Source organism: Rhipicephalus microplus, chromosome X, assembly GCF_043290135.1.
Source record: "Rhipicephalus microplus isolate Deutch F79 chromosome X, USDA_Rmic, whole genome shotgun sequence".
Classification (NCBI taxonomy): Eukaryota; Metazoa; Arthropoda; class Arachnida; order Ixodida; family Ixodidae; genus Rhipicephalus; species Rhipicephalus microplus.
The window spans coordinates 388,799,380-388,826,784 of NC_134710.1; the positions used below are offsets into that span (position 1 = coordinate 388,799,380).

General features: G+C 47.0%; 1 protein-coding gene across 13 annotated transcripts in view; it reads right to left on the bottom strand.

Annotated features, from left to right (window-relative positions):
* The window catches only part of mask (multiple ankyrin repeats single KH domain), a 340,851-nt gene that overhangs the window by 93,623 nt on the left and 219,823 nt on the right, over positions 1-27,405 (bottom strand). For all 13 annotated transcript variants that reach the window (XM_075880102.1, XM_075880101.1, XM_075880092.1 and 10 more), the window contains 3 exons: positions 24,860-25,097; positions 14,480-14,880; positions 3,983-4,256 (listed from right to left, as the gene is read on the bottom strand). In XM_075880102.1, the coding sequence (XP_075736217.1) occupies positions 3,983-4,256; positions 14,480-14,880; positions 24,860-25,097 (913 nt within the window). The remainder of the gene's footprint in view (positions 1-3,982; positions 4,257-14,479; positions 14,881-24,859; positions 25,098-27,405) is intronic.

Here is a 27,405-nt window from a genome sequence, read left to right on the forward strand (position 1 = left end):
GGTGTATGTAGAAGTGCATGAAATTCCGGGAGTATACATTTTCGATTCGATGAAGATGACTATTTTTCCTGCAGTCCTGCTTGAGGTACGCTAGTTTTTATTTTGCACTCGTGAATATTTGGTCGACATGTGATTCAGGTGAAGGTGGTTTTTTTTTTTTTTTTCTTCTTTCTGATGGAATCTGAAAGCCGCCGTAAGATGAGGGGTCGCCATAAAACTGCATTGTATAACCAAGGTTTTTAATACATTGTTTCTATGAGGGTTTTGCCGGGACCGAACTGATTCGTCGTAAAATGCAGGCCATTGCGAAGCCGGGGGACGTATAATCGAAGTTCCACAGTACTTTGCTTGCATGAATCTAGCCCTCCTCCTTCTCAATTTTCTTCACAATAAAGGGGTTCCAGAATTTCTTCTAAGCACTGGCCTACATGCTCTTCATCTCTTCCACAGCAAAGTGAAGGAGGGGAGCGGCAAGGTTCCCTTTTTGGACCCCAAACAGCTGAGGGAAAAAAAAAGTTCTGCAATGGTGGCTCTGCTTGTGCCGAAGGGGACACACGGGTCTTGAAGAGCGAAAAATTTACGAAAAATTTATTTTTTGAAGTATATTTAAAAGTAACATATAGGGGCTGAAAAAGGCCTTCCTAAAATTCTATTACGATGTAATGCGTATTTGTCGAGCAATTCGGTCTCAAAGCTAGTTCCGTGACCGTTTTCGCTCACGAAATCACCTAAAAAACTGTCATATTCGACGCCGCGGCACCTGAGAACCATGCCAAGTAGTGCAGCCATTTTGGTCTCATTTGAAAGCCGTATTTTTCTTTTGTCTGTGTTTAGCAGAAAAACGCTTTTTGTCTAGCAGTAACAGAGCTATCGCAAATAAAGAAAAATCAAATACTCGCGCATCATTCGTGCCTTTCTATCACGTGGGGCAGTTGCCGGTTCCCTATTGATTGTCAAGGGATTCGTATATTGGACAGCGGTATGCAACCCACCATATTGTGACGTGGCCTAAGTGATGGCTGTGCGATCAGTGCAATGGCAGGCGGTCATCGAAAGTTCCATACTGCTCATGCATTCAAAAAGAAGCAAAAACGGCGTCTGAAAGCGTGCAGCGTCTTATCAGCAAAACCCTCTGCTGCCAAGAACACGGAAAAAGCTGGCTGTGCCAACGCTATCACGAACATGGCTCCCGCGATCACTAACGCGATAGCCGGAGCCAACGATCCCACGCGAGATCTGGGCGTCGACACTCCCCTGGTTTCCGACGCTAAAAAGTGGCTCTTGCGTGCCGTGCGAGTGACATTCAAAGGGACATTTCGTCGACGTCAGTCTCACGACGCGAGCGGTCTGCTTTTTGAGACTCGGAAGCGACCGCGACTACTGGAACGCCGTCCACCACCGCAAGCTGCTTCAGTGTATGAAGTGCGGTGTGTGTGGCGGGCCTGGCAGCATTTCTGAGAAAGATCCGGAATATGGCATCGCCACAAAACTTGTGCTGATGTTTGATGAGTGAGGGGAATTTAAATTTGTATTGAGCTCGCCGGACAGCACGGGGATGCGGCGCGCGGCCCGTTCGAAATAAACGTGCTCGCTGTTCGTGCGGCACAGTGAACGGACAAACTGCGTTGAATTGCATTTTTTCTTCCACCCTGAATGTTTCACGGAGATGCAAAGACATATAAAGATTACGTGAAAGTGGGAATGATTTCAGTTTAATAGAAGGCTGGCAAACACGTTACTGACTGCGCAAGCACCGTCAAAATGCTGTATGCCGATCTGAACTATGGAAACACCTGGCATTCAACGAAAAGAAAGCGCTCGAAAAATGACTACACTGCTTGTGGCTTCTAGCATCATTACTGCTCTGATTTACACCACTACCTGTTGCATACACATGCTCACTGTGTTTCTCAAGTTCTTTTCTCGTTTTCCCAAAACAACATTTTTCATCAAGTCCGAGGTCATGGCCCACAGTATCTTTTGATCTAGTGGTTGAATTTTGATAATAGTTGCAGAATTTGAAACTTTATAGATTGACGAGTGCAGCAAGACCAAAACATAATAATTTCATTCAGAACAGTAATTTACTTAGTAATATAATTAAGCAACAGTTTCAGATTTCTGACGAGTCTACTTGTTAAAGCCATAACTCTTGAAACAATAAAGTTGAAAATAAAATTATGGTTTCCTTGCACTCTCCGTTCTTTGCAGAACACTGCCATATCTAATTTGCAGCAATCTTTTATGAGAAATAAGTCTAAACAGTGGGCAGAATGTAAGTTTATGGAACAGTCAATAGTTTATAATCTGGAAGTGACAGCTGAAAACTTAACTGCATATTTGTTTTCAGCTGTGAAAAATGCATATCACTTAAAATTTTCAGCTCTAAATACTCAAAATTAAAAGAAAAATTTTAAGACCAGTGTCTCTCCTTAAAATTGGCAGTAAAGCTTCCCTAATAGCAAGTACTGTAATTACTCGAATCTAACGCGCACCTTTTTTCCGGTTAAGCGAGTTCATAAATCGCATGCGCGTTAGAATCGAGCACGAACAAAAAAATTACGGCCAATCTATTGCCATCGGCAAATATAAAATGGCCGCCCCCTACGTGCGTCGGCATGGCGCGTCGTCCATTTCTGCCTATGTGTTTCTCATGTGCGGCACTTCGTACGTGTGCTGAGGAGTTCGTCATCTAGTAGTGCATTAGCATCGACGGCGTGAAATGGCCGACTCCAAAAACTCGAGTGCACCACGATGCCGCTTTTAAAAGAAAAGTCATCGTGTGTGCAGAAACGGACGTAAATCGGGCCGCATCGCAGTCGTTCGGAGTTCCCGAAACGTGCGTGCGGGACCGGCGGAAACAAAAGCAGAAGATTTTCGACAGCAAAGCTTTACGCAAAGGCTTCAGTGGACCACAGCAGGGTCGGTTTCCGCAAATTAAAGAGCTGCTCGGCGAGTATGTGCTTTAGCAGCGAGCGGCACAGCGGCCCGTGACGGCAGAACTGCTCCAAGTGCGGGCTACGCAATTAGTCTTAGAAAAAGGTCTAATGCGGAGCCAGTTTAAAGCGAGCAGGTGCTGGCTAACTAACTTTATGAAGAGGAAAGGCCTTTCCCTCCGAAGGGGAACATGCATATGCAAAAAGTTTTGCGGAGGAGTACGATGAAAAGCTTCACAGTTTTCAGAGGTTCGTCCTAAACTTGCGGCGCAACAACGACTACCTGCTTGGGCAAATCGGGAATGCCGATCAGACGCCTCTTTACTTCGACATGCCTGGCACCACAACCGTCGAGAAGAAGGGGGCGAAGCAAGTTCGCGTGCTGACATCGGTCCACGGTAAAACTACAGTGACGGCAATGCTCTGTTACACGTCAGATGGGCACAAGCTTCGCCCGTACCTCATATTTAAATGGAAGACGCTCCCGAAAGGAGTCGTTTTTTCGAGTGGTGTGATCATGCGGGCCAGCGAGAAAAAATGGGTGCGCGTTGCAATCGATGTTTTACGTTTTTTTTTTTTTTCGCGGTAGAAATCGGGTGCGCGTTACAATCGAGGGCGCGGTAGAATCGAGTAAATACGGTAATAATGTTTTGGGTTTTACGCCCCCCAAACCACATAGTGATTACGAGAGATGCCGCAGGGGAGGGCTGCAGAAATTTTGGCTGCCTGAGGTTTTCTAACATGCACCTAAGTATCTAAGGATTTCGCCACCACCAAGATGCGACTGCCATGGCTGGGATTCGATCTCTCGACTTAAACTTGATTTCACTGAATTCATTCATTAGGTTGAGGCTACGAATGCATGGTGTTCTATAAGTGTTAAGGTATCTAAAAGCTAATACTTCGCATTACAGCGAAAATTCCGCTGTATTGAGGTTTAAATATAAATGTTAGGCACTGAAAAATGAATAAGCCTGCTCATCTGATACATATGCTAGCTGAAAGCGAAAAACAAATCCAGCGGGCTTATGGACCCGGAAACGCACCAGAGGTGGCACCAGCCAGAGGGTTCCCTGCACCAACTCCAGGATTTGGTAGCCGCTCGTCCAGCTCTGCCGTCCTGTTTCCGCAACTGGGGGCAGAAGTCCTGTTGTCCTCTTCCTCTTCCTCTTCGTCGTCATCGTCGTCCTCCTCAGACTGGGAGCTTGTTGGAGGCTTCTCTCCTTCACTCTTAGAGTCCTTGTCAGAGTCCTTGCCATTGTTTGCACTTGCCACCGCCGCCTTGTCCCCAACCTCCGCTTCAAGCTTGGCTAGCCGCATCTGCAATCCACACCAATATTCAAATGCAGGTCGTCACACTACATGGCAAATTAGGCACAGAGGTGAAAGCATGCCTTGCTCGTTGTCTACACAATGCACTTGCAAACAAGGCTAGCTGAGAGACAAATTCATGTACAATCGAATCCCACTATAATGAACAGCACTACAACAAAATTTGTGCTTCAACAAACAGTTCTCGGTTCTCCACGAGATGCCCATGCAAAACAATCCAAAAAATAAGAGGACATTCGTGAGTACTTCTGCTTTCACAAAGTTTTGTAGGCCACAGTGGTCCCGTGGTTATAGTGCCACATGGCTGACCCGATGGTCATGGATTCAAGAGGCACGCTAACATAGCCACGAATTTCTACAGCAACTCGAAAATTTATCAATGGTTCACGAATTGCAGAGCTGTGCAGCCGCATTGCAATACTTGCGTGCTGATCTGAGAAAAGCTTTTCCGTACCACATGCACACCTCGATAATATTTTCACTATCGATCTGCTCAATGACATATTGTCTATCCATTCCAATGCAGCCAGCAGGTTTGATGTGCAAGTGGGCCTCCATAGAATCGTTCAAAAAATATCGCCGTGTTTTTAACATAACAGTAAAAAAAAAATTACTGCTACTCATAGGCCAGCGGACTTCAGAGTCGACTCACTCAGACTCAGATAGAGCCGCGAGTCTGAGTGAGTCTGGGTGAGTAATATTTTAGCGAGTTAGAGTCCGAATGAGTTCAAAACGCAAAATATATTGAATGAGTTTTTTTTTTTTTTTTTTTTTGCCGACCTGTGGTCATATCTACTTATTTTGAGCGTTACTATCAGCCCCTTACCAGGATTCACATTTATGCTCTCATCTACTTACACGTATTCTAAACCAGTGCCTTTCATATACCATTTCAATTTTATTGATTAGAGGTGCAAATTAGAGGCGCAAGGGAGGGCCTTGACCCCCTTTCCCCATCAGCTCTTCCAAAGCAGTTCTTGATAAACATATATTATGTTGTTACCTCTTTCAAGCAAAATGACCTTACTGCTTTACGAGCTCTCATAACTCTTATTCGAAGGCACTATATACCAAAGCTGCCAAGAAGAGCGGCGATTATGTGAGATATTGGTGTCATTGAATATTGACATCATGGCCGAAAAACATAATTCTAGGCTAATGGACCCATGAGTCGACTCACCCAGACTCACTCAGACTTAAATAGAGCCACGAGTATGAGTCTGAGTCATTCTGGGTGAGTAATGCTTTGGTGAGTTTTAAGTCCGAGTGAGTACGGTTGATGAAAATATCCAAGTGAGAGTCCAAGTGAGTCCTAAGCGCAGAATATATTTCATGAGTGAGTCAGTAAGCTCCACAAGTTTTGCCAACCTATGCTGCTACTACAGTTGATACCATTCACAATCGAGCCCACTTACAGTACTATTTCAGAAAACGGAACCTGAAGGGACCGGAAAAATATGTTCCATTTAACAGGAGTTCCGCTACTGAGAGGTGAACATGGCTGCAGAATACAAGCTCAAAACCAAGTATTTCAGATGAAATAGTTCCGTTTAGGCAGTAGTTCAGTTTGAGTGAGAGTATAATGTATAGTTTGAGTGAGAGTATAATGTATAACGAATGGCCCCACTATATACAAACTCCCGCTTAAGGGGGGGGGTCGTGCCTTTCAAAACAAACTTTTACGTTGGATGTTGATAAAAATTGGCACAGACACTAAAAATGGCCACACGGTGCTTCCATAAAAATTAATGAGATGTTATTTCTTCATTGAACCTTGTGGAGGAGCTAGCGGATTTATAAAATGACAAAAGCAATTTGTAATCACTGAACCAACAGCCGATTGTATGCTGAAGGGGGCTGCGTTTTCAAAACAGTTTTTTTGCAACACTAAATTTTGTAGTTAACATATTCTCCAGCGACAATGCAATGAGCACAATTGCACTACAAACAAGAAACTCTATGTAAAATGAAAAACTAAGAAGACAGCCCCCTAAAGCGCAGCTCATGGAGCGCTACAAAGCAAAGGGAATCAAAATCTGTGCAGTGGTTGCTGAGATATCTCCACGAGCTGAGCATAATGCTAAAAAAAAAACAGTATTAAAGAAACTGCATTTGAAGTTTCACCTGCTCTTCACGTCTCTAAAACACCTAAAAATTGTGATCTTAGGTTTGTCTTGTGATATTTGACGTCTCAGGCATCTGGGCACTGACCAGTGTGCCTTTGTTGCCTGTATTTTGTGGGGGCGCTGACACGGGCTGTAAAGTCGTTTGTGCCACGTGGTGCACGTGTCTCGCACAGAAGCCATATTCCAGGGTCACAACTATTTAGCGGTAGGTGGCGTTGTGTTCACGATCGTTGATCACCGCTATCATCATCACTGTTGTTAGATCGGCAGCGCCGAAGGTGACACCTGGCGGCATGCCTTGCTGGCAACATGCAAGAAATAAGCTGGTTCTCTTGTGGTGTGGGGCAGTGGCGCGAACGGTTGTCTCCAGCGATGGGTCTGCCGTGAACGGCACCACGAGCCATCTGCGGTGGGCCCACGTGGTGAGTAAGGCGTTGGCGACGCCGTCGTGTTTGTCATGTTGTTGAGTGTTGTTTATTATTGAGTAAAAATGTTTTACCCCTGTATTCTAGAACACCCCTTCGCTCAACGCTCCACTTTCACTTGAAAAAGCCGATGGCAGCGCCATCTCTAAGCTGGGCAAACCACTGCATATCAGTGATAATTTGCTGCTATTCTTGAGTAGCGCAGCATCATTTTCAGCTGAGCAGCAGCGCAGTGCGCAACTCTGTGAAGTGAAGAGTGAAAGCCGGGTCGAGGAGCGTTTGTGAATATGGGGGTAAGCCTGTTGATCACAATATATGTTATAATTATTCGGCTCACGATATCGCCGATCAAAAAACCAAATAAATAAATGAGTATTTGGTTTGCACCAACCGCATCTGCTGTGTCCGTTCATTCCAAGAGCGTGGTGGTGCCCTCTCTAACAACGAGACCCCCACAATTTTTTTTTCCCATGACCTTTTTTTTTATCTACAAATAACAATTATCGATTTCAAACCAAATTCTCTGTATTAAGTAGTGGTATGATAGTAGGCATGACAAAATAGATTGTAATTGAATAAGGCCATATACTGAAATGATTAGACAATTTTTTTGTGTAATCAAGCTGTCATTAGCGTAATTAAGTACTTCTTGATTACTAATATACACTGAAAAATTTTTTATAGAGAGAAGTTTATTGCATAAGAAAAATCGCTCACAACATGACAGCCTGTGCTTTCTTTCCAAATAACTAACAGTTATGAGCAGAAAACTGGTGGCGCAGAAATTTTTTAGAAGTTTATTTAAGGGGGGACATGGGCCTTGGGCAAAACATTTATTGCTACTGCTACTAGAGTAATGAAACTTGCAGGTAATATGTAATTTAATGTGCTGATTTCAAATATGCAACCAGTTTTTCTGTATCTCACGAAGAAAAAATTTTATACAACTTTTTCTGTTTTACACTTCTGGGATGACTGGCAAAAAATATTTTACAATAACCAAGCTAAAAATTATATTTATATATTCCTGAATGCTCAATGAGTGCAAGAAGCATAATTTCGTGTTTCTACATTTATTTTATCCCAAGTTATAAAAGTTCAAAAATTTTTATTGAGACATGAATTCTTTGTCTGTTGTTTGCCCAAAATTTCAAAATGTTTCAGGGTGAAGAAACATTGTATTATAGGCATATTGCACTCTTTGGAAGTCTAGCTATAAGACAAAAAAAACCCCATTAAAATTGGATGATTAGAAGGGTAACAACAGCCACCCAGAAAATTGGAGACGGCCAATAAAAGTGTTTTGAGAAAAGTGGGAAAAACTAATAGACATGTGAAAAAAGCCTTTTATTCTCCTGGATGGGCGAAATTACAACAGCCAGTGGCTCAGAAGGCTCCTGGAGAATAATCTGGGTGGGGCTTTCCTCTTTGCCTCCGCTTTGCAGCTGCCTGAAAGGCTGCTGATGACCCCCTCTTCCTTTCTGCATTGATAGTGCGTTGGGAGTCCTTTTCATTAGCCCTTCGGCTACCCTTGGCGGTTTGCTCTACTTGGAGCTCTCGCAATATGCTTGAGCTGGCATTGTGGGTGCCAAAGTTGAACCTCATCACAGCCTCTCCAACTGCTGCCACGACTGCATATAGTGAGGCATTTTTGTCTTTGGGCGCGAGGCTCCAAATGACTGAATGCAGTGCCTCATTAGCGTTCTGAGTTTGTCCTCTCAGGCACCGCTGCAGCAACTTCTTGTCAGCCAGACGCTCAAAAATGGGCCGCAGTGCACTGCTAACCGCTTATGGCAAGTTGTACCTGCTTTTTGGTGGTGGTTCGTTTTTTGCCATGGCCGAGTTATATTTACACCATGAGTCAGGACCATCCGGACAGAAGTTATGATTGGGCTTCTCATCTGTCGACGTAATGTGATAGAATGTGGCCCACACTGCGTTGTGCATTTTATCTAAGTCTCCAGCAAAAGACTTGATAGCCCATCCATAATAGCTGGAGATCTTGGTGATCAGGTCTGCGGTCAGCCGTCCTTTACCACTAATGCGCTGCGCATCACCTGACTTGTGCTTTTGCACAAGGGTGCGAAGCGCTGTGCCCATTCGCTTCTGAATGTGGTTGGTGCACTCTTCTTTTACCACAGGAATAAAGCCATAAACTTTGGCTTCATCAATGGCAATGAATGAGCGGCTATCACCATCACAGAGCATGGTTGTATACCTGAGGCCATGCAGAGAGAGTGAACGTTGAAACAGAATCTTTGCTGCCTCAACTTCCATTTGGCCTGCCTTGCAGCTTGTGTTTTTTTGGCATAAGTGCTGTGCCTTCCATGCAGCATAATCTGGGCTATCTGGCTGCGGCCCACACTCACAGCCGAGGCAGAAATTGGAGAGAACCACGTAATCTAGCACATATCCTGTAAATAGCTCAATCACGGTGGCCATACCAATGTGAGAAGAGTGTCCACGTGTGTGCCATGAGCCATCAAAACAAACAGCAATGTTACCCGGATTTCCAAAATTCAGGTCACTGTACAGCTGTTTCACTTCGGCAGCACACTTTGCCAAGTTCTCAGAGCATGCTTTTGCCGTAGCTGGGTTCAGCTTGGTCTTCAAATAATGCTGGTAGGTCTTATTGTGAAGACCTCTGTGAGAAACTCCAATGGCAGAAAAAATGTCATTTAGGGCAGTCTGCCCATTCCCCGTGCTTTGCACCGCCCGTGCAGCGAGAATATTTATTTCGAAGGGATTGCACGTCGCCGAGCCAGCAACTCGCCGCGAGCTCCACTGCGATCGCAGTTCACCGCAATTGCTGCACGACACTGTCAGTTTCACGGCGATGCCGTACTCACGCGTGTCCCTCTCAATAGTTAGATCACCACGGCACACACGGCAACTACCAACCTCGAACAGGTTATTTACAACGTCCAGGTCAACAACCGTATACGCCGTGGTTGAACTCGGGGCACTGTCACTCGCGACGCACTTCATTTTCCTTTCCGTCGCCGATACTGACGCTAGCTGGGAAAGTCTCTGCTGCGTTTGTTGCTCGCGCAAAGCACAATCTGCACTTGTTAAAAAAGTCGAGTCCAATCTTGTGCGCTCAGGCCGCGCAGCTCCGGTGTCCTGCACGGCCGCTGCCGCAACCGTCGGGGCGAAGTCCAGGGCGTGCGCGTCAGTCGCCGGCTCGCGTTCCGCCGTTGTCGTGTTATCTGATGCCGGTCCAAGGTGCACAGCGGGCTCCGTCGAAGGCAGCGATGCATTTCTTCGCTTCGCAACACGCTTCCGTCGCGATTTGCCGAACTTGTGCACGGTGCGAAATTTCCGATAACCGCTAGGCATGGCGCACGACGACAGACGACAGTGTTCTTTTTCAAAATGGCAGCAGTTCGTTTTCGCTGCAAGCAGCCGGAAACAACCACGGACCAATGAGGAGGCGCACTTTTGTCACGTGGCGGCTGTGGGCCAATGAGATAGCTAGGTTTCGTTTTCTTTTTTGTTTGATTATTCAGTTACAGCGTATCATTGAAAACTCGCGTTTGGCGGAAAAAAAAGGGCGAAGGATGCAGTTTCAAAGGAGGCCAAGATGGCTGCGCTCCGTGGCACAGTTGCAAATCGGCGGCGGCGCGAAACTGATTGTTTTATGGTGTTTACCGCGAGCGAAACTAGAAAGTTCGCGTAGTAAATATGATCGTCCGGGAAAACTATATTGTTTTCAGGCCTAGAGTTTTGCGAGAACGTGCAGGAAGATGTCCTGAATGCAACAACAACAAAATCGAAAAATCGTTTTTTTCGCTATTTTTTCGCTTTCAAGACCCGTGTCCCCCCTTAAGGAGCAAGTCGGGCATATGAAAACTCGTGCCCCTGCTTCATACATGCTCTTTTGCCACTCTAGCCATTAAATGCATCATCATACGGCCGGTCGCGAAAACGCTAACCTACGAGGCTTTCATTGTCTCAGAACATTCATAGACGCTCACGGCAATATCATGCAAGGCACCAAGCTCGTCTAAATTGCATCACGAAAGCTTATTGACAGCCCTCCATATGACCGTGAAGTGCGCGGCTGTGTGGACAGCACAGCAGGCGCATGATGCACTTGCCGGCGGCGTCCGGTCCAGTGTGCATAATGTGTACCTACGACTACAGAAACTTGGTGCGCACTGCGCTTGGTATTGCAATTTTGAATGCCGATGCGTGAAACTGCCAGCCGCTGTTCCGAGCAATCCTTTGGCAGTTAAAGAGGAGGAGGGGGGGTTGACGAGCTTGACAGTGGGGTCTGCTGCGGACGCGTAAAATTCCCATCCGCGATTCCGAGGAGCTAGCGAGTATTGTGCTATGTTGCTTGCAAAGAAGCTTGTTGCCACGAGTGCTCTAGTGGAGCGCTCTTGCCCGCAACGTCGTCTCGCTGTTAGAGGAGTGAGGCCTTAAAACAACTTTGTTGACATTCCACGCTAGTAAACCACACCCGCTCGTAGTAATGTGATCGTGAATCCGCTAACAGCTTCGTTGCTTGCAAAGAAGCACGTCGCCAAGAGTGCGCTAGCGCTTCGTTCTTGCCCACAGTTTTGCCGTCAGCGAAGTTTTGGTCTAAAGATGACTCCGATGACGCGTCGCGCTCATATAACGCGCACTCGCACCTAGTAATCTGATCGTGTATCCGCTCACAGCTCCCAACCAAAGCGCAATTACCGTATTTACTCGCGAATGAACACACTTTTCTCGAAAAATTGGAGCGAAATTGGGAGGCGTTTACTATTCAGGGTTAATTTTATGAAAACTTTATTGGGAGAAGGAAAAAATGCGGTAATGCAAAAAAAAAGTTAGGTTGCTTAGTTATTCACAATTTACATACGCGTACACTGTTTGGAAACAGCTTCTTTCTTTGTTGCACTTTACACACCTTCGGTGGTTGATGGCGCCGCAAACTGTCCCGGGGCCACCTGCACACGCTATAAAAACGTGACTATCTTTTCTGGCAACCGTTGAAGCAACCGTTTAACTGCAACAGTATTATCTGCTTACGATATCGGGTCGCCGAAAAGCGTGCACTCACGGGGAATGAAGGGACAATTAGAATGAAGAAAAAAGAAAGTAGGCTAGAAAAGAAGGTGGAAGGCTGAATTGTAGGAAGCGACCGCACGCAGTTTGGTGACCTTCGCTAGCTGTGTGCTTCTAAGCAGCGATGTCTCTACACTCCACTCCTGAACCCCGCTGTGGCGCACGGATAAGAAGACGGACGTACCTGCTAGGCACAGAAAGAAGCTGGCTGCGGCGGAAATTCGAACACGGATTCGATTGATTGATATGTGGAGTTTAGCGTCCCAAAACCACCATATTGTTACACGATATTGGCAACGAAAGAGCATCATAGACGACGAAGAGGATGAAAGCGACCGTGCTCGTGTTGTTACTGCTGCTGTTCTTCCATCTTGGCTGCAGCTGCCTCCGACTCTCCCTGTATATTTTGTAAATACATTTATTTCAATCATTCTCTCACCCCCGTGCATTCGATAGTGGTGCTGGGTACAAAACGATATAACGGAGCTCCGCAGTGGCCAACGCTTGGGTTTTTCCACCATGGCAAACCAGGCACCGGCTCCCGCCGAGGCGACTACAACAACAACTGTTGTCCTTCCGAAGCTAAAAGATCCTGGCACGTTCTGTGCCACGGATGATGACGACATTGAAGAATGATTGCCGTTGTACGAACGTACAAGTAAGAATTACCGCTGGGATGAAACTCTTATGTTAGCCAATATCCTGTTCTACTTGAAAGGAACAGCAAAAGTGTGGTTCGAGAACCAGGAAGATGAAATTGGAAGCTGGGATGCGTGCAACGAAAAGATGCACGCCCTTTTCGGCAAGTCTGTGGGTGGAAAGGCAGCGGCCAAGAAGGAGTTGGCATCTCGTGCGCAAACGTCATCAGAGTCCTACGTGACTTATATACAGGACGTGCTTGCCCTTTGTCGAAAAGCGGACAACGGTACGGAAGAAACCGAAAAAGTAGCTCACATATTGAAAGGCATTGCAGATGATGCATTCAAGCTTCTCATTTACAAGGACTGCAACACGGTCGGTGCCATCATCAAGGAGGGTCAGGGTTTTGAGGTCGCAGAAAGTCGACGTATCGCCCATAATTTCACCCGACTACCAAACACAGCAGCAACCTGGTCATGCGAAGACAGGCCTGCGCTACAGACGCCGTTAACTGCAGAGCACGTCACCAAGATTATCAGACGTGAAATTGAAGTTCTGTCTCCTGCGACCACGTGCTCCCATGCCTGTGACTCTAGCCCTCAGATGGTGCCACTGGTACATGCCATTGTACGACAACAGCTTTCCAATGCTGGACTGGCCTCCGAGTGCCCTACAGCTCCCTCTCAGCCGATCAACCATCGTCGACCACCTGTTTCGTATGCCCAAAGCCAAAACCTTCTGGCGCGCCCTCGCAATCCAGCCGAGTGGAGAACTGCTGACGATCGCCCGATTTGTTTCAACTGCTCCCGTATCGGACACGTGGCCCGCCATTGTAACACTCGGTGGTATTGGTGTCAGGCATCCTATGGGTACCCCCATTGGCCACAGAGGGATCATGGACGCTTTCAAACTTACCGGGAGTCACCTCAGGCCACCAATGAAGACATTCCTTCTATGCCGCCATATCGTCGTCGCTCTCCATCTCCGCATGCTCACCAGTCCCGTTCACCGCTCTCCTGTCGCCCATCGTCTCGCTCGCCCCAATTTCGCCGACTGACCACCTGCTGCGGAAAAACTAGATGATGCAGCTCCCGGAGGTGATGCTGCATTGACCACTTGCCCGCCAAATCCTCTAACCATGCTGCCGACGCGACGCAACCTTATTGACGTTGAGGTAGATGACACACCCGTTGTTGCACTTGTGGACACAGGGGCTTCTTACTTACCGAGCTTGAGCTAGGGTGGCTCCGAGCTCTACCGGCTCTGCTGCGCCGGCAAGGCATTAGTTGCTAGCGCCATCTGCTGAGGGGTTTGAGAAGCAGAGCTTTGTCGCGAAGCGAAGAGCGGTGGCGTTCTCTCACCTAAACTATTCTTACACCGTGGTTGCGTGTATTGAAACATCGTGGAGTGACGGCTGTACAAGCACATCCTGCTGCCGCTTACAGGTTGGCCACTGCTACATCATGCGAGACCGATAGCGATTTGATTGCGAAATGCATGTCTTCTACATGTTGAACGAACAGAACGATCCGAAGTGAATCATGCAGAACGAATGCTCAAATGTGAGCTTACATGACGCAGCAAACGCACAGCCCAGCATGTGACGATGAGAGCTGAGTAAGTGTACATGCTGCACGTAACTAGCCAGGGATGACTGGTTCCACATAGCAGTACCTTGATCGCTAAGTGCCCGTTTTTGAGGGCGAGTCCACATACAAAGAACTACTGATAGATCAACCACTTAGTGTGGCAGTGTCGAGTTCATTATAAACAGGTTCGACTGCATTTGCAAAAGAGAGTACGGAGAACTTTACTCTGTTCTTTAGCTTCGAATTGCAGTTAAGTTTTAAAATTATGAGAAGGAGTACGAAAAAAAAAAAAAAAAAGCTTGAACTAATTGGTTCAAGTGCCCCAAAAAGTGGCTCTGTACCAAAAATACAGAATTGCTAAAGCCACAACCAACCTGCTCCTGTTTCTCTTTCTTCTTCCGGCGTTTCCGCTCTCGGCGGCGCGCAGCTGCAGCACGGCGGCTTTCCTCGCGTGAGCGCTCGAGATCAAGCTCTTCGAGGAGAGAGGAGGCACATTTGTTGGCTTCAGCTGCTTGGCGTTCCTTGGCAGCATGGATCACCTCCGTGCACTGATGACATTTGCGAAGGAGATCTCGTGAATCCGGCCCCAGAGTAGCCATGAAGCGGGCCATTTCCTGATCCGAGGGGAACTGGGCGACCTGCTTCACCAGCCACTTGGCCGCCTTCACGTGACCTCGCCTAAAGGCCGCCATCAGGCACGATACCCGCCGGTTGTCCATGCTGTCTATGTCGGCCCGCGATGCCACCAGTAGCTGCACCACGTCCAGGTAGCCACCTATGGCAGCAAACATGACTTTCATGACGAGAACAGACATATTACTGCCGTTAGTTTTGCACTTGTTCTTATCAGGGGGAATGGGGACCAAACTTCATCTCTCGGCAGAGGAATGAAATTTGGCACGCACACTGCAATCAAATTTAAGAAGTAAATTTTCATTAATCTATCACCATGAGTTATGATTCATGACTAAAAAGCGGTTCCCTACCGACGAACATTGCAGGATGTAAAGGTATATGTTGTCGGTAGGGTAAAGGAAAGTGTTGTTTTCTTACAGTGTCCAATTGTTTGCACTGAATTAAAATGTGAAGAACTGTTAGTGCTTCACCACATCTGTCACACAATGGTGGATCGCCACCGGACAAAAGATATGAGTGTGTCGTGTATGTGTGTCCTATCCTGAGCCTCGTTAATGTTACCTCTGTATGACGTGATTTTGATACTGGTGGCCAATGGCCAAGGTGTGGCTTGATAACGTGTAGTTTGTTTTGTATGTGTCTATTCCACTTGCTCTGCCAGTAGTCCCTGAGCTTTCGTTTGAGAGACGGCTTAAGATCAAGGGCCGGAATTGATATGGGTGTAGCGGCGGTGCTTTCGTAGACGGATGCAGCAAGCTGATCGGCCATCACGTTGCCTTGAATTTCACGATGCCCAGGCACCCAGCACACTACAACATGTTGGTTGAGTGTGTAGAGTGTGTATAAAATGGAGTAAAGTGAGACGAGGACAGGGTTCTTTCATTTTTTAAGATTGTGCAGAGCCGTTACCACACTGAGGCAGTCTGTATAAATTACTGCTTTTTGAATTTGTAATTGTTTGATGTGTTTAGCTGCCACAAGTATCGCGTAAGCTTCCGCTGTGAAGATACTTGTGCCTGGATGTAGAGGGCCAGCATCCAAAAAGGAAGGGCCAACAGCAGCGTAGGACACAGAAGAATTAGACTTAGAGGCATCTGTAAAGAACTCAGGACGTGTGTATTTGTGTTGAAGTTCCAGGAAATATGTTCGGATATGGGCAATAGGCGCATGTTTAGCAACTTCTAGGAAAGACACATCGCAATCTATAGTCTGCCACTGCCACGGTGGCGGGTATTCTACAGGAGCCATTTAACTGTGTTCAAGTGACACTCCAGTGTCCTCAGCTAGACCCTTCAGGCGAACTGAGAAGGGCTGCCTCATGGAAGGCCTATTTTGAAACAGAATGGAGCTCGACAAATCAATAATAGTAGAGTATAAGGGGTGCTTCTTGTCTGCTTTCACCTTAAGAACATAAACAAAGGACATGTAAGTTCTCTGCAGATGAAGCGACCACTCATTTGACTCAACGTAAAGGCTTTCTGCGGGGCTGGTGCGAAAAGCAGCCGTAGAAAGGCGGATGCCCAAATGGTGCACGGGGTCCAGCATCTTCAAAGCACTTTGAGTCGCAGACTGATAAACAACGGCCCCATAATCTAAGCGGGCGCGAATGAGGCTTCTATACAGGTTCATGAGACATTGCCTGTCACTACTCCACGTAGTACGTGGCAACGCTTTTATAACATTCATGGCTTTTAAACATTGATTTTAAATACTTGATGTGCAGTACGAAGGTCAACTTGTTGTCCAAGATTACGCCTAAGAATTCATGCTCCGCATTGACAGACAGACGCTGACTGTTCAGTTCAATGTCAGGTTCTGAGTGCACGCCTCTCTTTCGGGAGAACAAGACACAGGTGCTTTTTTCTGGGTTCAGCCGGAATCCGCTTTCCTCTGCCCATTCGGAGACCTTGTTTAAACCTAACTGAATCTGCCACTCACACATTGCTAGGTTGCATCACTTAAAGCCAAGCTGGACGTCATAGACATATCTAGAATAGAACATGTTGCGGGGGATGTAAAGGTGCAAGGAATTCATTTCGATAATAAAAAGTGTACAACTAAGTACACCACCTTGCGGTACTCCCGTCTCCTGGACAAATGTTTGGGAGAGAACACTGCCTACACGGACGCGGAATGTTCGATTGGACAAGTAACTCCGGATTATGGAAAACATTCTACCGCGCACACCCAGGTGAGACAAGTCTCTTAATATGCCAAAACGCCATGTTGTGTTGTAAGCCTTCTCAATATCGAGGAACACAGAGAGGAAGTATTGTTTGTGGACGAAAGCGTCTCGGATCTGTGCCTCGATACACACCAGATGGTCGGTGGTGGATCTACCCTCTCGAAACCCACATTGGTATTGGTCAAGCAGATTGTGTGTTTTAAGGAAATATAAAAGTCGGTAGTTTATCATTTTTTCAAAAAGTTTACAAAGGCAGCTGGTCAGTGCAATGGGCCTATAACTTGAAACTGAGGAAGGGTCCTTGCCCTGTTTCAAAATAGGGATAACAATAGCCTCTTTCCAGGAAGCAGGGATGGTGCCAGAAAGCCAGATATCATTGTATAGAGAGAATAAAATTTTTCGCGTTTTGAGCGGCAGGTTTTTTAACATTTCATACGTGACGCGGTCGTAGCCTGGGGCAGAATTACTGCAAGAGTTTAGTGATGTTTGTAGCTCAGCTAAGTTGAAAGGTTGGTTGTATGTCTCGTATTTTGTGCACTTGTATTCTAGTTTCTGCTTTTCTATCCTTGCTTTATATCTTTAGAAAGCTTCAGTATAGTGTGACGAGCGAGACACTTGCTTTTAGTGTGCACCGAGAAAGTTCCCCTGATCTTCAAGCTGTCACCCTTTGTGTTTACGAGTGGGAGCGAGTGTACTTGTCTTCCTGCTACCCTACGAATCATGTTCCATACTTTAGCCTCTTGTGTATATGAATTTATCCCTAATAAAAACTTGTGCCAACTTTCTCTTCTGGCCTGCCGACGCGTTCTCCTGCCTCGAGATTTCATTTTCTTAAAGCTCTCAAGGCTTTACGCTGTCGGCGAGTTTCGCAGCAACCTCCATGCCCTGTTCTGTTCCTTTCGCGCATTCGACAATCAGTGTTCCACCGCGGGACGTGTCGTTTGCCGGGCAGTCCAGATGTTTGTGGAATGCACTTGGCTGCTGCATCAGTAAGAAAAGCCGTGAAGTACTGCACAGCTTCATCTATGCCTAATCCGCATATGTAAGCCCAACTTAAGTGAGTAATCTTTTGAAATTGTTCCCAGTCGGCTTTGCTTACCACCCATTTGGGAACATGTGGAGGACATTCATATATTATTGGTGTACTCAAAACTAAAGGAAAATGGTCACTTCCATATGGATTATTTATGACTTTCCACTGAAGTAATGGTACAAGTGAAGGAAATGCCACACTGAGGTCTATGGAAGAGTAAGTTTTGTTGGCAAGTTATAGTATGTTGCCTCTTTCCTATTCAACAGACAAGCACCTGATGAAATGAGAAATTGTTCAATTGGACGACCTCGTGCATCACAGCGAGACTCACCCCACAGACCATTATGTACATTCAAGTCCCCAAGGACCAGATAAGGTTCAGGTAGTTCGTCTATTAAAGACTGGAATTGAAGTTTTTCAAGACGGTGGTGCGGAGGTATGTACAAAAAGCAGACAGTGACAACTTTGTTTAGAATAACTGCTCGGACAGCCACCGCCTCGAGGGAAGTTTGAAGGGGTAAGTGTGTGCATGCTATACCTTGACTAACTATAACCGCTACACCACCAGATGGTGGCATGGCATCATCTCTATCCTTTCGGAAGATTATGTAGTTACGTAAAAAGTTTGTGTTTGTTCGTTTTAAGGGGAGATGCTACTCGAAAAACGATTTTCTTTAATAAGAGTCTGAAGGTAACACAAATTGGCATGCTAATAGAGTATTTTCTCCTCTTTTCAAATATGTCATTTATTTTCATGTAGATTGCTTGGTTTTCTTTCTGCAGGTCAGATACTGCAAAATTATGGCCATTGTTATGCTACAATTCTGACCTATAAAAATTTGAGATAAAGCATGCAGATATAGCTGACTATGATCCTTTGGAACTGTAGAGTGCAAAAAACTATATAAATTTTGTGTGTAAAAAGGTGAAATAAAATAATAAAATAAAAAAAATTACTATGGCTCTAGTTGCCAAGGGCTTTCAATGTTATGTAATTTTTGAAAAACATAATCAAGTAGCACTGACAATCTGAATAGATACTTGCACTCTATGGGCCTTCATCATGCTATGTGCAAAATTTCATAGAGGTATGACAATTCTAAGTATACGAACTAGCGTGTATAAGAAGCACAGATCACACAAAACTGCAAAAGGAGAAAAACGCATTTGAAAGTTTGAAACTTTTTTTTTTTATCACAGAGTTGTTAGAAATGCATAATCTTTGGCCATAATGTTCAACAGAACTTCGAAAAGCACTGCAAGTTACTAGAACTGTCCTGCAGCATAGGTTGTGCCCTCACGGTCCTTGCGAGCACTCTCTTCTAGCCGTGCCCTTTTCACTCCACGACGACGGTGGGCCCTTGCTTCTGCTGTCACAAGCTCAAACATTCTCTTGATGCGCCTCGCATCGCGGGAATCACTGAAAGTAACTAGATCTCTAGATGGCAGTATGTTGAGCTCTTCCAGGATGTGCTCGAAAGTAGCATGACCCTTGTTGAACCACAGGATTGCCATAGCTGCGGCAGTCTCGACAACCGTTCGGGAGACAAGCTTAGTCTTGGGGCAAAGTAGCCAAATTTTGCTGTTCAGGGATTCCGATGCGTTCTGGGTTTTCCCCTTGATGCATCAAGCAAGGAGCTTCTCATCCGTTAGCCGCTTATAAATGGGCAAAACAGCCAATCCCTGTGCTTTTGTCAGGAGAGGTGTGTGGCGTGGTGCAGGTTCACCAAGTGCTTCAGCGCGTTGATGTTTGCACCACGACTCTGTTCTTGCAGGGCAAAACTTGTGGCTGCCAGCATTGTCAGTAGAGCATGAGTGGAAGTACGAAGCCCATACTGCAGTGTACATATCCCGTACACTCCCCCTGTTGCTTGTTATGGCAATCTGATAGTATGTTTGGAGCTTCTGAATGGCTGGCTCTTTCATTTTCCGCCCTCGTGGTAATGGCACATGCAGCTTCCGTAGCGCGGTGCCAAGTCTCGTGGCCACATGATTAGTGCAGTCTTCTTTTTCTATATTGACAGCAAGCACCATAGACTTTTGACTCTGCAATTGCACTATATGCTTTGCTATCACCGTCACTCAAGAATGTCATGAAATGCAGTGGGGTGTCGTAAGTCAATGTTCTCTGCCAAATGCGCATTGCAGCCTCCGTTTCCATGGCATGGGAGGAACAGTCTGCATTTTTTTCACAGACTGGGCCATGGAATGCCTGCCACACTTCCTCGTTTGGGCCCATATCCTTCTGCCTACCGCATGTCAGGCAGTAATTTGATATGACCTCGAAGTCTAAGCAGAGGCCAGTATCTAAGGAGATAACTGCGCCAATCCCCTTGTGGCTTTTGTGGCCCCTTTTCTGCCAAGTGCCGTCGAACATAACAGCCACATCAGTTTCGCCTGCTACTTCTTTCGTCAACTCTCTGGATGAGCGCAAGTTTTCACTAACAGCTGCCATGGCAGCGGTGTGCACCTTCTTTGCTATCGAAAAAAATCCTCGGTGGTGCATTGGCTTTGGGAGTCCAATAATGGAGCAAAATCTCGACAATTGCTCATGCCCAATGCCGACAGCGCGTGCAGCCACCACCGCCTTCACATTTACAGCGAAACTATCTCGGGGGCTCCCACTGTCGTACCGTTGGCTCACTCGGCTGCTGCCGTCCGCCGTAACACGCAGTGGCGTATAGGAACACGAAAGAACAGTCACTGAGCATTCGCTGTTTTCGCAATCAAGTTCGAGGAGCGACGAAAGTCCCTTGCGCTTTTCTGCCGGCTCCCGAACGGCAAGTATTTGAATACCGCAAGCAGGGCATGCCGCACCTGCCACAAGTGCCGTCAGCAAGAGGGTGTCGCGCAAAACTGTCGTTGCACAAACCTCGTCGCGCTGTCTTTCGTCTTTTTCGAAGAAGCCGAGCTTTTTTTCCGAAGCACTGACGAAAGAAAGCGCAGCGTCAATCCCTTCATCACAGCCACTGTCGCTCGCGCACTCGTCGATGCCGCCATCAGGCCTAGCACACGTAGCGCGTTCTCGTTCGTCGCCGTTGTTCGGGGCGCTTTACGCCGCCTTCCCTTGAACTTGTGCTTCGTTCGAAACTTCTGCGGTCTCACGTTGCACTTTTTCGGGCTTGTCATCGTGGAAATATGCAAGGCGCGCAAAAAAGCAGACGGACCGAATACCAATGGCCGCCACCAACACAGGTGACAATGACTCGGTACCCAATGGCGATGCGGCTTAGGGTGCCGCGCGTTTCAAACCGCTCAAACTACGTGATAAAAAGGCCTCGTTTTTTAATTTTTTTTTTGCCCACGTACGAAACTGGCGGTCGTCGGAGCTGTAAGAAGAAGGCCGGACGCAACTTTCCCAATCGATCGCGATGGCAGGCGGCACTGCGACGGGGAGCAGCGTGGAGTCAAAGATGGCCAATATCGACGCAAATTCACGAAATTTTGAGCCACCGCGATGCCTTCATACACATTTTTTTGCATTTTGAGGTTCGAATTTAGTTTTGAAATTTTCACAGATGAAAGAAGAAGGTTTGAAGATTACAATGCAATAAAAATCAGAAATACGAGAAATTTCGCTAAAACGCAATTTTTGACTCGGATCTCCCCTTAAGTGTGTCTCTTGTACACACAGCACTCTTGGATTGTGTTCATGGAGGAGTTTTTGTAAGTCATCGAGGTTTCGAAGAAGGCCTCGGATGTTCCACTGTAATATTTCTGTCTGCATATTTAAACAAGAGAGATGCTGCTGTGTGTACAAAGAGTACCCTGTGTTGGAGTAAGCTCGTTAATTCAGGTGGCAGGACGGTCGTCCGACCCCGTTATTGGTTTTTTATTTTTCTTGGCGCGCTACAAGGAGCCTCGCCGCACTTTTGGTACGAAGGATACAGTTGTAGTCATTGCCTCCTCAGAGGCACTGGGTGCCCGCACGTGCGAGCTGGTGGTTCGGATTTTAGTCCTCGCCCGGTGAGGGGAGGCCTTGAGACCAGAGGACCCTGGAGTCTCCGGCCTCAATTCGCTAGGAGACGGAGTAGACTGAACTACTGCCGCCTTGGGGGCAGGCGCCACAGCCGACGGCTCGCTCTGTGCTGGCCGAAGGAGTGGCGAGGGCTGGTGCGGCGTTGCCCCCTGACGCGCCGCATCAGCATATGTAGCGCGGTAAAATGGCGACACTCTTCGTCTTGCTTCCTTGAATGTGATATTTTCTTTAATTTTCAATGGGATGATTTCTTTTTCTTTTTTCCAAAATGAGCAAGACCGTGAGTATGCGGCATGATTTCCGCCTCAGTTCACATTTTCAATGTGATGATTTCTTTTTCTTTTTTCCAAAATGAGCAAGACCGTGAGTATGCGGCATGATTTCCGCCTCAGTTCACACAGTGTGATGGTTCTTTGCAATTGTCAGAATTATGGCCTGACACTCCACATTGTGCACAAGTTTGGCGACCACGACAGCTTTGTGAGCCGTGGCCATACCTCTGGCATTTAAAACGACGACGTGGGTTAGGTATGTATGGTCTGATCGACGTCTTCGTGTACCCTGTTTGAATACTTTCTGGCAGATTACTGGAAGCGAACGTGAGTATTAGGTGTTTTGTTGGTGTTACCTTGTTCTCTCTTCTAATGATGATCCTTTGTACATTGGTCACATTCTGACTCTTCCACCCCTTCAGAAGTTCCTCTTCGGTCATGCCGAGCAAATCAGCATCAGATACTACTCCACGGGTTGTGTTCATAGATCTGTGTGGCGTTACAGTGATGGGAGTGTCACCAAAAGTTGAAAGATTCTGTAGCTTTTCAAACTGTTCTTTTTCTCGAACTTCAAGGAGGAGGTCTCCGCTGGCCATTTTGGTAACTTTGTACCCGGCTCCAAAAGTTTCTGTGAGACATCTGGCTACTACAAAAGGGGATACAGTTCTGGCTTGCTTGCTGCTTATCTCACTATGTATAACATGAAAATGGGGGAAGTTTTCATTTGATCGGTTGAAAAAGCCTAAGTCTTCTGTGCGTACGCGCTTTAAGGCGGTACGATCACTTAATAAGGGAAATGCTCTATGCAGACGCCAGTCGTACAACGCTACCATAACCCAATGCGCCTAGACCAAGGCAGGCTATTTGCACAGGGTTAACCCTAGCCGCCAAGAAGTTTGGAAGTAGACAGAAGAGAGTAGAAGACAGGACAGATAAATAGTGAGAGATAAAGACGAAGATGTAGGGAGAGAGAGATAGGAAAAGGCGACTGCCGATTTCCCCTGGGTGGGTCAGCCCAGGGGTGCCGTCTACGTGAAGCCGGAGCCAAAGGGGTGTGTTGCCTCTGCCGGGGGGCCTTAAAGGTCCAATCACCCAGCATTGGCTCAACCCCCAGGATCCCCTTTTCCCCGGACACGGCAAAGCCACGCACGGCTAGGCGTGGGAGAGAGTCAAAACTCCCCCGTTAGCTCGGGTCCGTGCTGTCGCTACACACCAAACGCCTACTTGCGCAGGCGCCCCTGCGGGGTAGTATCCAACCTAGGCGAACGAAGTACTTCACTATGCTCGATGCTAGCCATGGATATGGGCCCGCTAGTAGTAATCTGATCGTGCATCCACTTAGAGCTCCTAACTAAACCGTAATTAGATCCCAAGTGATCGTCGAGCCATGAACAAGTCACGAAGTAGCGATTTTCGAGAGCCATGTCTTCGTGACGCAGAAGCAGCAGACTACCGTATTTACTCGTGTAATGAACCCACCTCTTTTTAAGAAAAGTCAACGCCAATTTAGGGGGAGGGTTCATTACGCAGAAGAAATAAATCACGGGAGTTATAGCAGCGAAAATTTCAGGTGACGTGTTTGCTTGTTTTGACCCGTTAAATGCAGAACAAATTTTTTTGTAGCCCATAACTTGTATTGTTTCGTCCCGTAACGAAAGTGCAGGGATCAACGCCAAAATGTCGTTTCGTCGCTCTAGTCCAATGCTTCAGCAAATGCTGATAGTAACCAGCCGTGTAGCTAGCCTACCGGCTGAACGCACCCTGCGCAGCAGGTGTCCCAACTAAGTTCAAAACGACAAATCGAACAACAAAAACGCAGCGCTGGATGGCGACGCACAAACATTGTGGCAGACGTTGCGGGTGTACAACGTGCCATCGGCGCGGTGGGTACAGTTCCACTTTGCATAGGTCTAAGATGGCGAGCGCGCGGCGTGTTCCATGACGTAGCACGAGCGCCATTTTGGACGCCACCCGCATTGTTTTTGTGCCGCTGTGCTTGTGTGGCGCTATCAGCAAAGAGGTTTCTTCTGCATTACGCAGAGGGCGCTTTGCTGTACAAAGCACAACTTTCAAATTTTGATTATCATCCGCGCTCGCGCTGCTCGCAACTGTTTAGCATGGTTGCAAAACTATCTTTGGCTTTCATCGCGTTATTTTGTGATATTAATCAGGGGCCTCGGAACCACCTTCAAACGCTTGCCTTTTTCGCGCTTGCTTTAAAAGAGAGGAGCCAGCTGGAGAAATGCTCTTTCCGATGAGCCCAAGAAGCCGGCTCCCAGCCGTGCCATCGCAAAGCTATGATTCTACGAAAATCGCTGTTTTCTCGCAATTTCCAGAAGTATTTCCGAAGCACTTCTGTGCTGTTTTCAATGTAAATATTTTGGAATTAGATTGCAAAAAGGTTCCAAAAACTGAAAACGTGATTATCAGAAAATAGAGTTTTTTGCCATTTTTTTGATGATCCCAAGGCCGTGTCCCCCCTGAATCATAGGTCGTTCCGTATGATTCAGGTTCATATGATCCAAAACTCTGCTAAATTCCAGACCAGCTATGATTGTGTCGTTTGAATTCTACTATGCACAGGCAGAGTCTGTGTTTTAGTAAAGCAGAAAAAGATTGCTGAAATAGAGCAAACACTAGAGAACTTGCCATTGCAGGCGAGCCACAGGGGGGAGCTGCCTTTCTTGTTCTTGACATCAATAGTAGCGCCCCGCTTGATGAGGAGTTCAACGAAGGCGTAGTGACCCTTGTCAGCGGCAATAGTGAGAGCTGTGTCACGGGATGATGGCACAGGGGGCGCATTCACATCCGCCCCTTTGTCCAGCAACACCCGGCCCACTTCCACATAGCCGCCTGATGCAGCCTCCATCAAAGGTGTCAGCCCAGTCTGCGATGTGGAGAGAGAAACGGGATTAGATTCAGGCTTGAGTGGCCTTGCAGAGTATTCAATTCAACGAGCGCTACTCCAGTTCCACATAAAGGGCAGTGAAACAACAATTTCACACATAATCGGTACCCACAACACTAAGGATACCAGACTTGCAGCACCAAGAAGCTCACCAAGCCAGAAAATGCAAAAAAAAAAAAAAAATTTAGATTGCAATGCCATCAACAAGGAGTGCAAGATGCACGTGAGTACCTTATGTTGGACGGATTTTGCACGATTCCCTGGGAGGCATGGTGCAGTTTACAATCGAACACTGATATATCGAACTTGAAGGAGATCGTGAATTAGTTCGATATATAAAAAAGTCTATATAGAAATATACAGGCCCAGAGAGCTTACCTGTAAAGGACCATCACCTACAAAAAGCCCCATTCAAGAATGACAACTAATTCCACACACGCTGCAGTAGAATGATATATTTGAGTGAGAAAGAAATAGCTTATCTCGGCCTTCTTCTTGGTTTTTGAAATGAAGTTTAAGACGCTAGTCTTGATCTTATCAAGGCCGTACAGGTGCGACAGCCTGGTTCTCTCCATGTCGCCAATACAACGACGAATGACTGCAAATGCCGGTACAACGGCAAACGCTACCGCCACTTTAGCGGTGGAGTGCGCGCGTGTAGCCAGCGTCTCATCTGGACGATCCTCCTCGTCACTTGAGGTGTCGGCCTGGGCATCCTGGGTCCCTGCGACCGCAGCTACTATGTCCTTGTCAGCGAGGCTCGCAACGGCCTGAACATTGCGGATGATTTCGTGGAAGCGGACAGCAGACACTTGGTGTGGAACTGCTGCCGAGAAGAGGGGCGACAACTGACAAAACGCAGAGTCTATCCGCTCGTCGTCGCTGTCTTCACCGGTTTCCGCTAGTTCCGCCATCTCAAAGCCTGCATTGCGGAAGCAGTTCACCACTGTGTCCGTCTTCACGTCTCACCAGGCATCAACAGTAAAACCCCATTAATTCGGACTTCACGGGATCAGAAAGAATGTCCGAGTTAACGAAGAGTACGAGTTAGCGCGAGTACAAACTAAACACTCAAAAAATGTCTCCAACACCATCAGACTTTTCTTTCTTTTAAAAAGTCTGCGACCGCGGTTGGCTTCACGGATACAATGTGTGACGAAGTCACCATATTGCGAATTTCCTCAAGGTGGCTTAGTCCGCGCGCACTGTCCAAGGAAACCATCGATATGTCCTCCAAAACGACCAACCCAAACGTAGCCTCCATTATTGCGTGGCGTGGACACTCGTCTGCATCACTTAGGTCTTTGTCAGCCAATTCCCCTTCGCCATCCAAGACCGGCGATGATATTGCTGTCGGTCACTGTGCCGGCCACGGCACAGTCGCTGTCAATTGGGAAGTAATCGCCCAGGGGCACATCAACTGGCATGACGCTTACATAGCAGCTGTCTTGCTCTTCGCCGGTTTCCTCATCGGCAACCACACCCGGATCAGCAGCGTCGTGCTCGAAGCCACTATGCCTAAAGCAGTTGGTGACTACTGCAGGCGGCGTGTTGTTCTACACGTATGAGCATGTGGATTGCACTTAGTAGGCTTACTTTATACTGCTTGCCTGACTCCATGCAGAGCAACATCTGTTCAAGTACCTGCCGTCGATAGCGACTTTTCACGAATTGTATGATTCCCTGGTCCATTAGCTGCAGGGAAGCCATTGTGTTTGAAGGCAGGAATAGCAGTTCAATGTTCTCGTACCAAACACCTTTGTGTACAAACTACAGTTGGCTAGAACGAACAACACCTTCCAAGCCTTGGCCGCCAAGCCGCGGTTGAGCTGACGCAGCCAGGCTTGACAGAGTTTGGCAGCCATCCAAACCTTTCTGTTGAACCGGTAGTTGACAGGCAGCTGCTTAATATTCTAACAACATCTTGGCTTCGCAGCCTTCCCGATCACCATCAGCGGCAGCCGCTCTGTGCGGGTCAGGTTAGCAGCCAGAAGTACTGTCACGTGCTCTTTACTTCGTTTTCTATCAACGCACAGGTCCCCCTTAAACGCGATTGTCTTCTCAGGCAGAGCCTTAAAGAACAGCACTGTCTGATCGGCGTATGCTGCACGGCTGGTAAGTAGAAAGGCGCACGGACAGTCCAGACCGCCAGTCCTGCACAACACGATTTTCAAACGTCTTCACGAGATGATTTTCAACTGTCTTTACGACCATTGTTGCATTCGCTCCTGATGCGTCCAACGAAAAGGAAGATGCAACAAGTGTCCGGTGCAAGGAAGCGATCTAT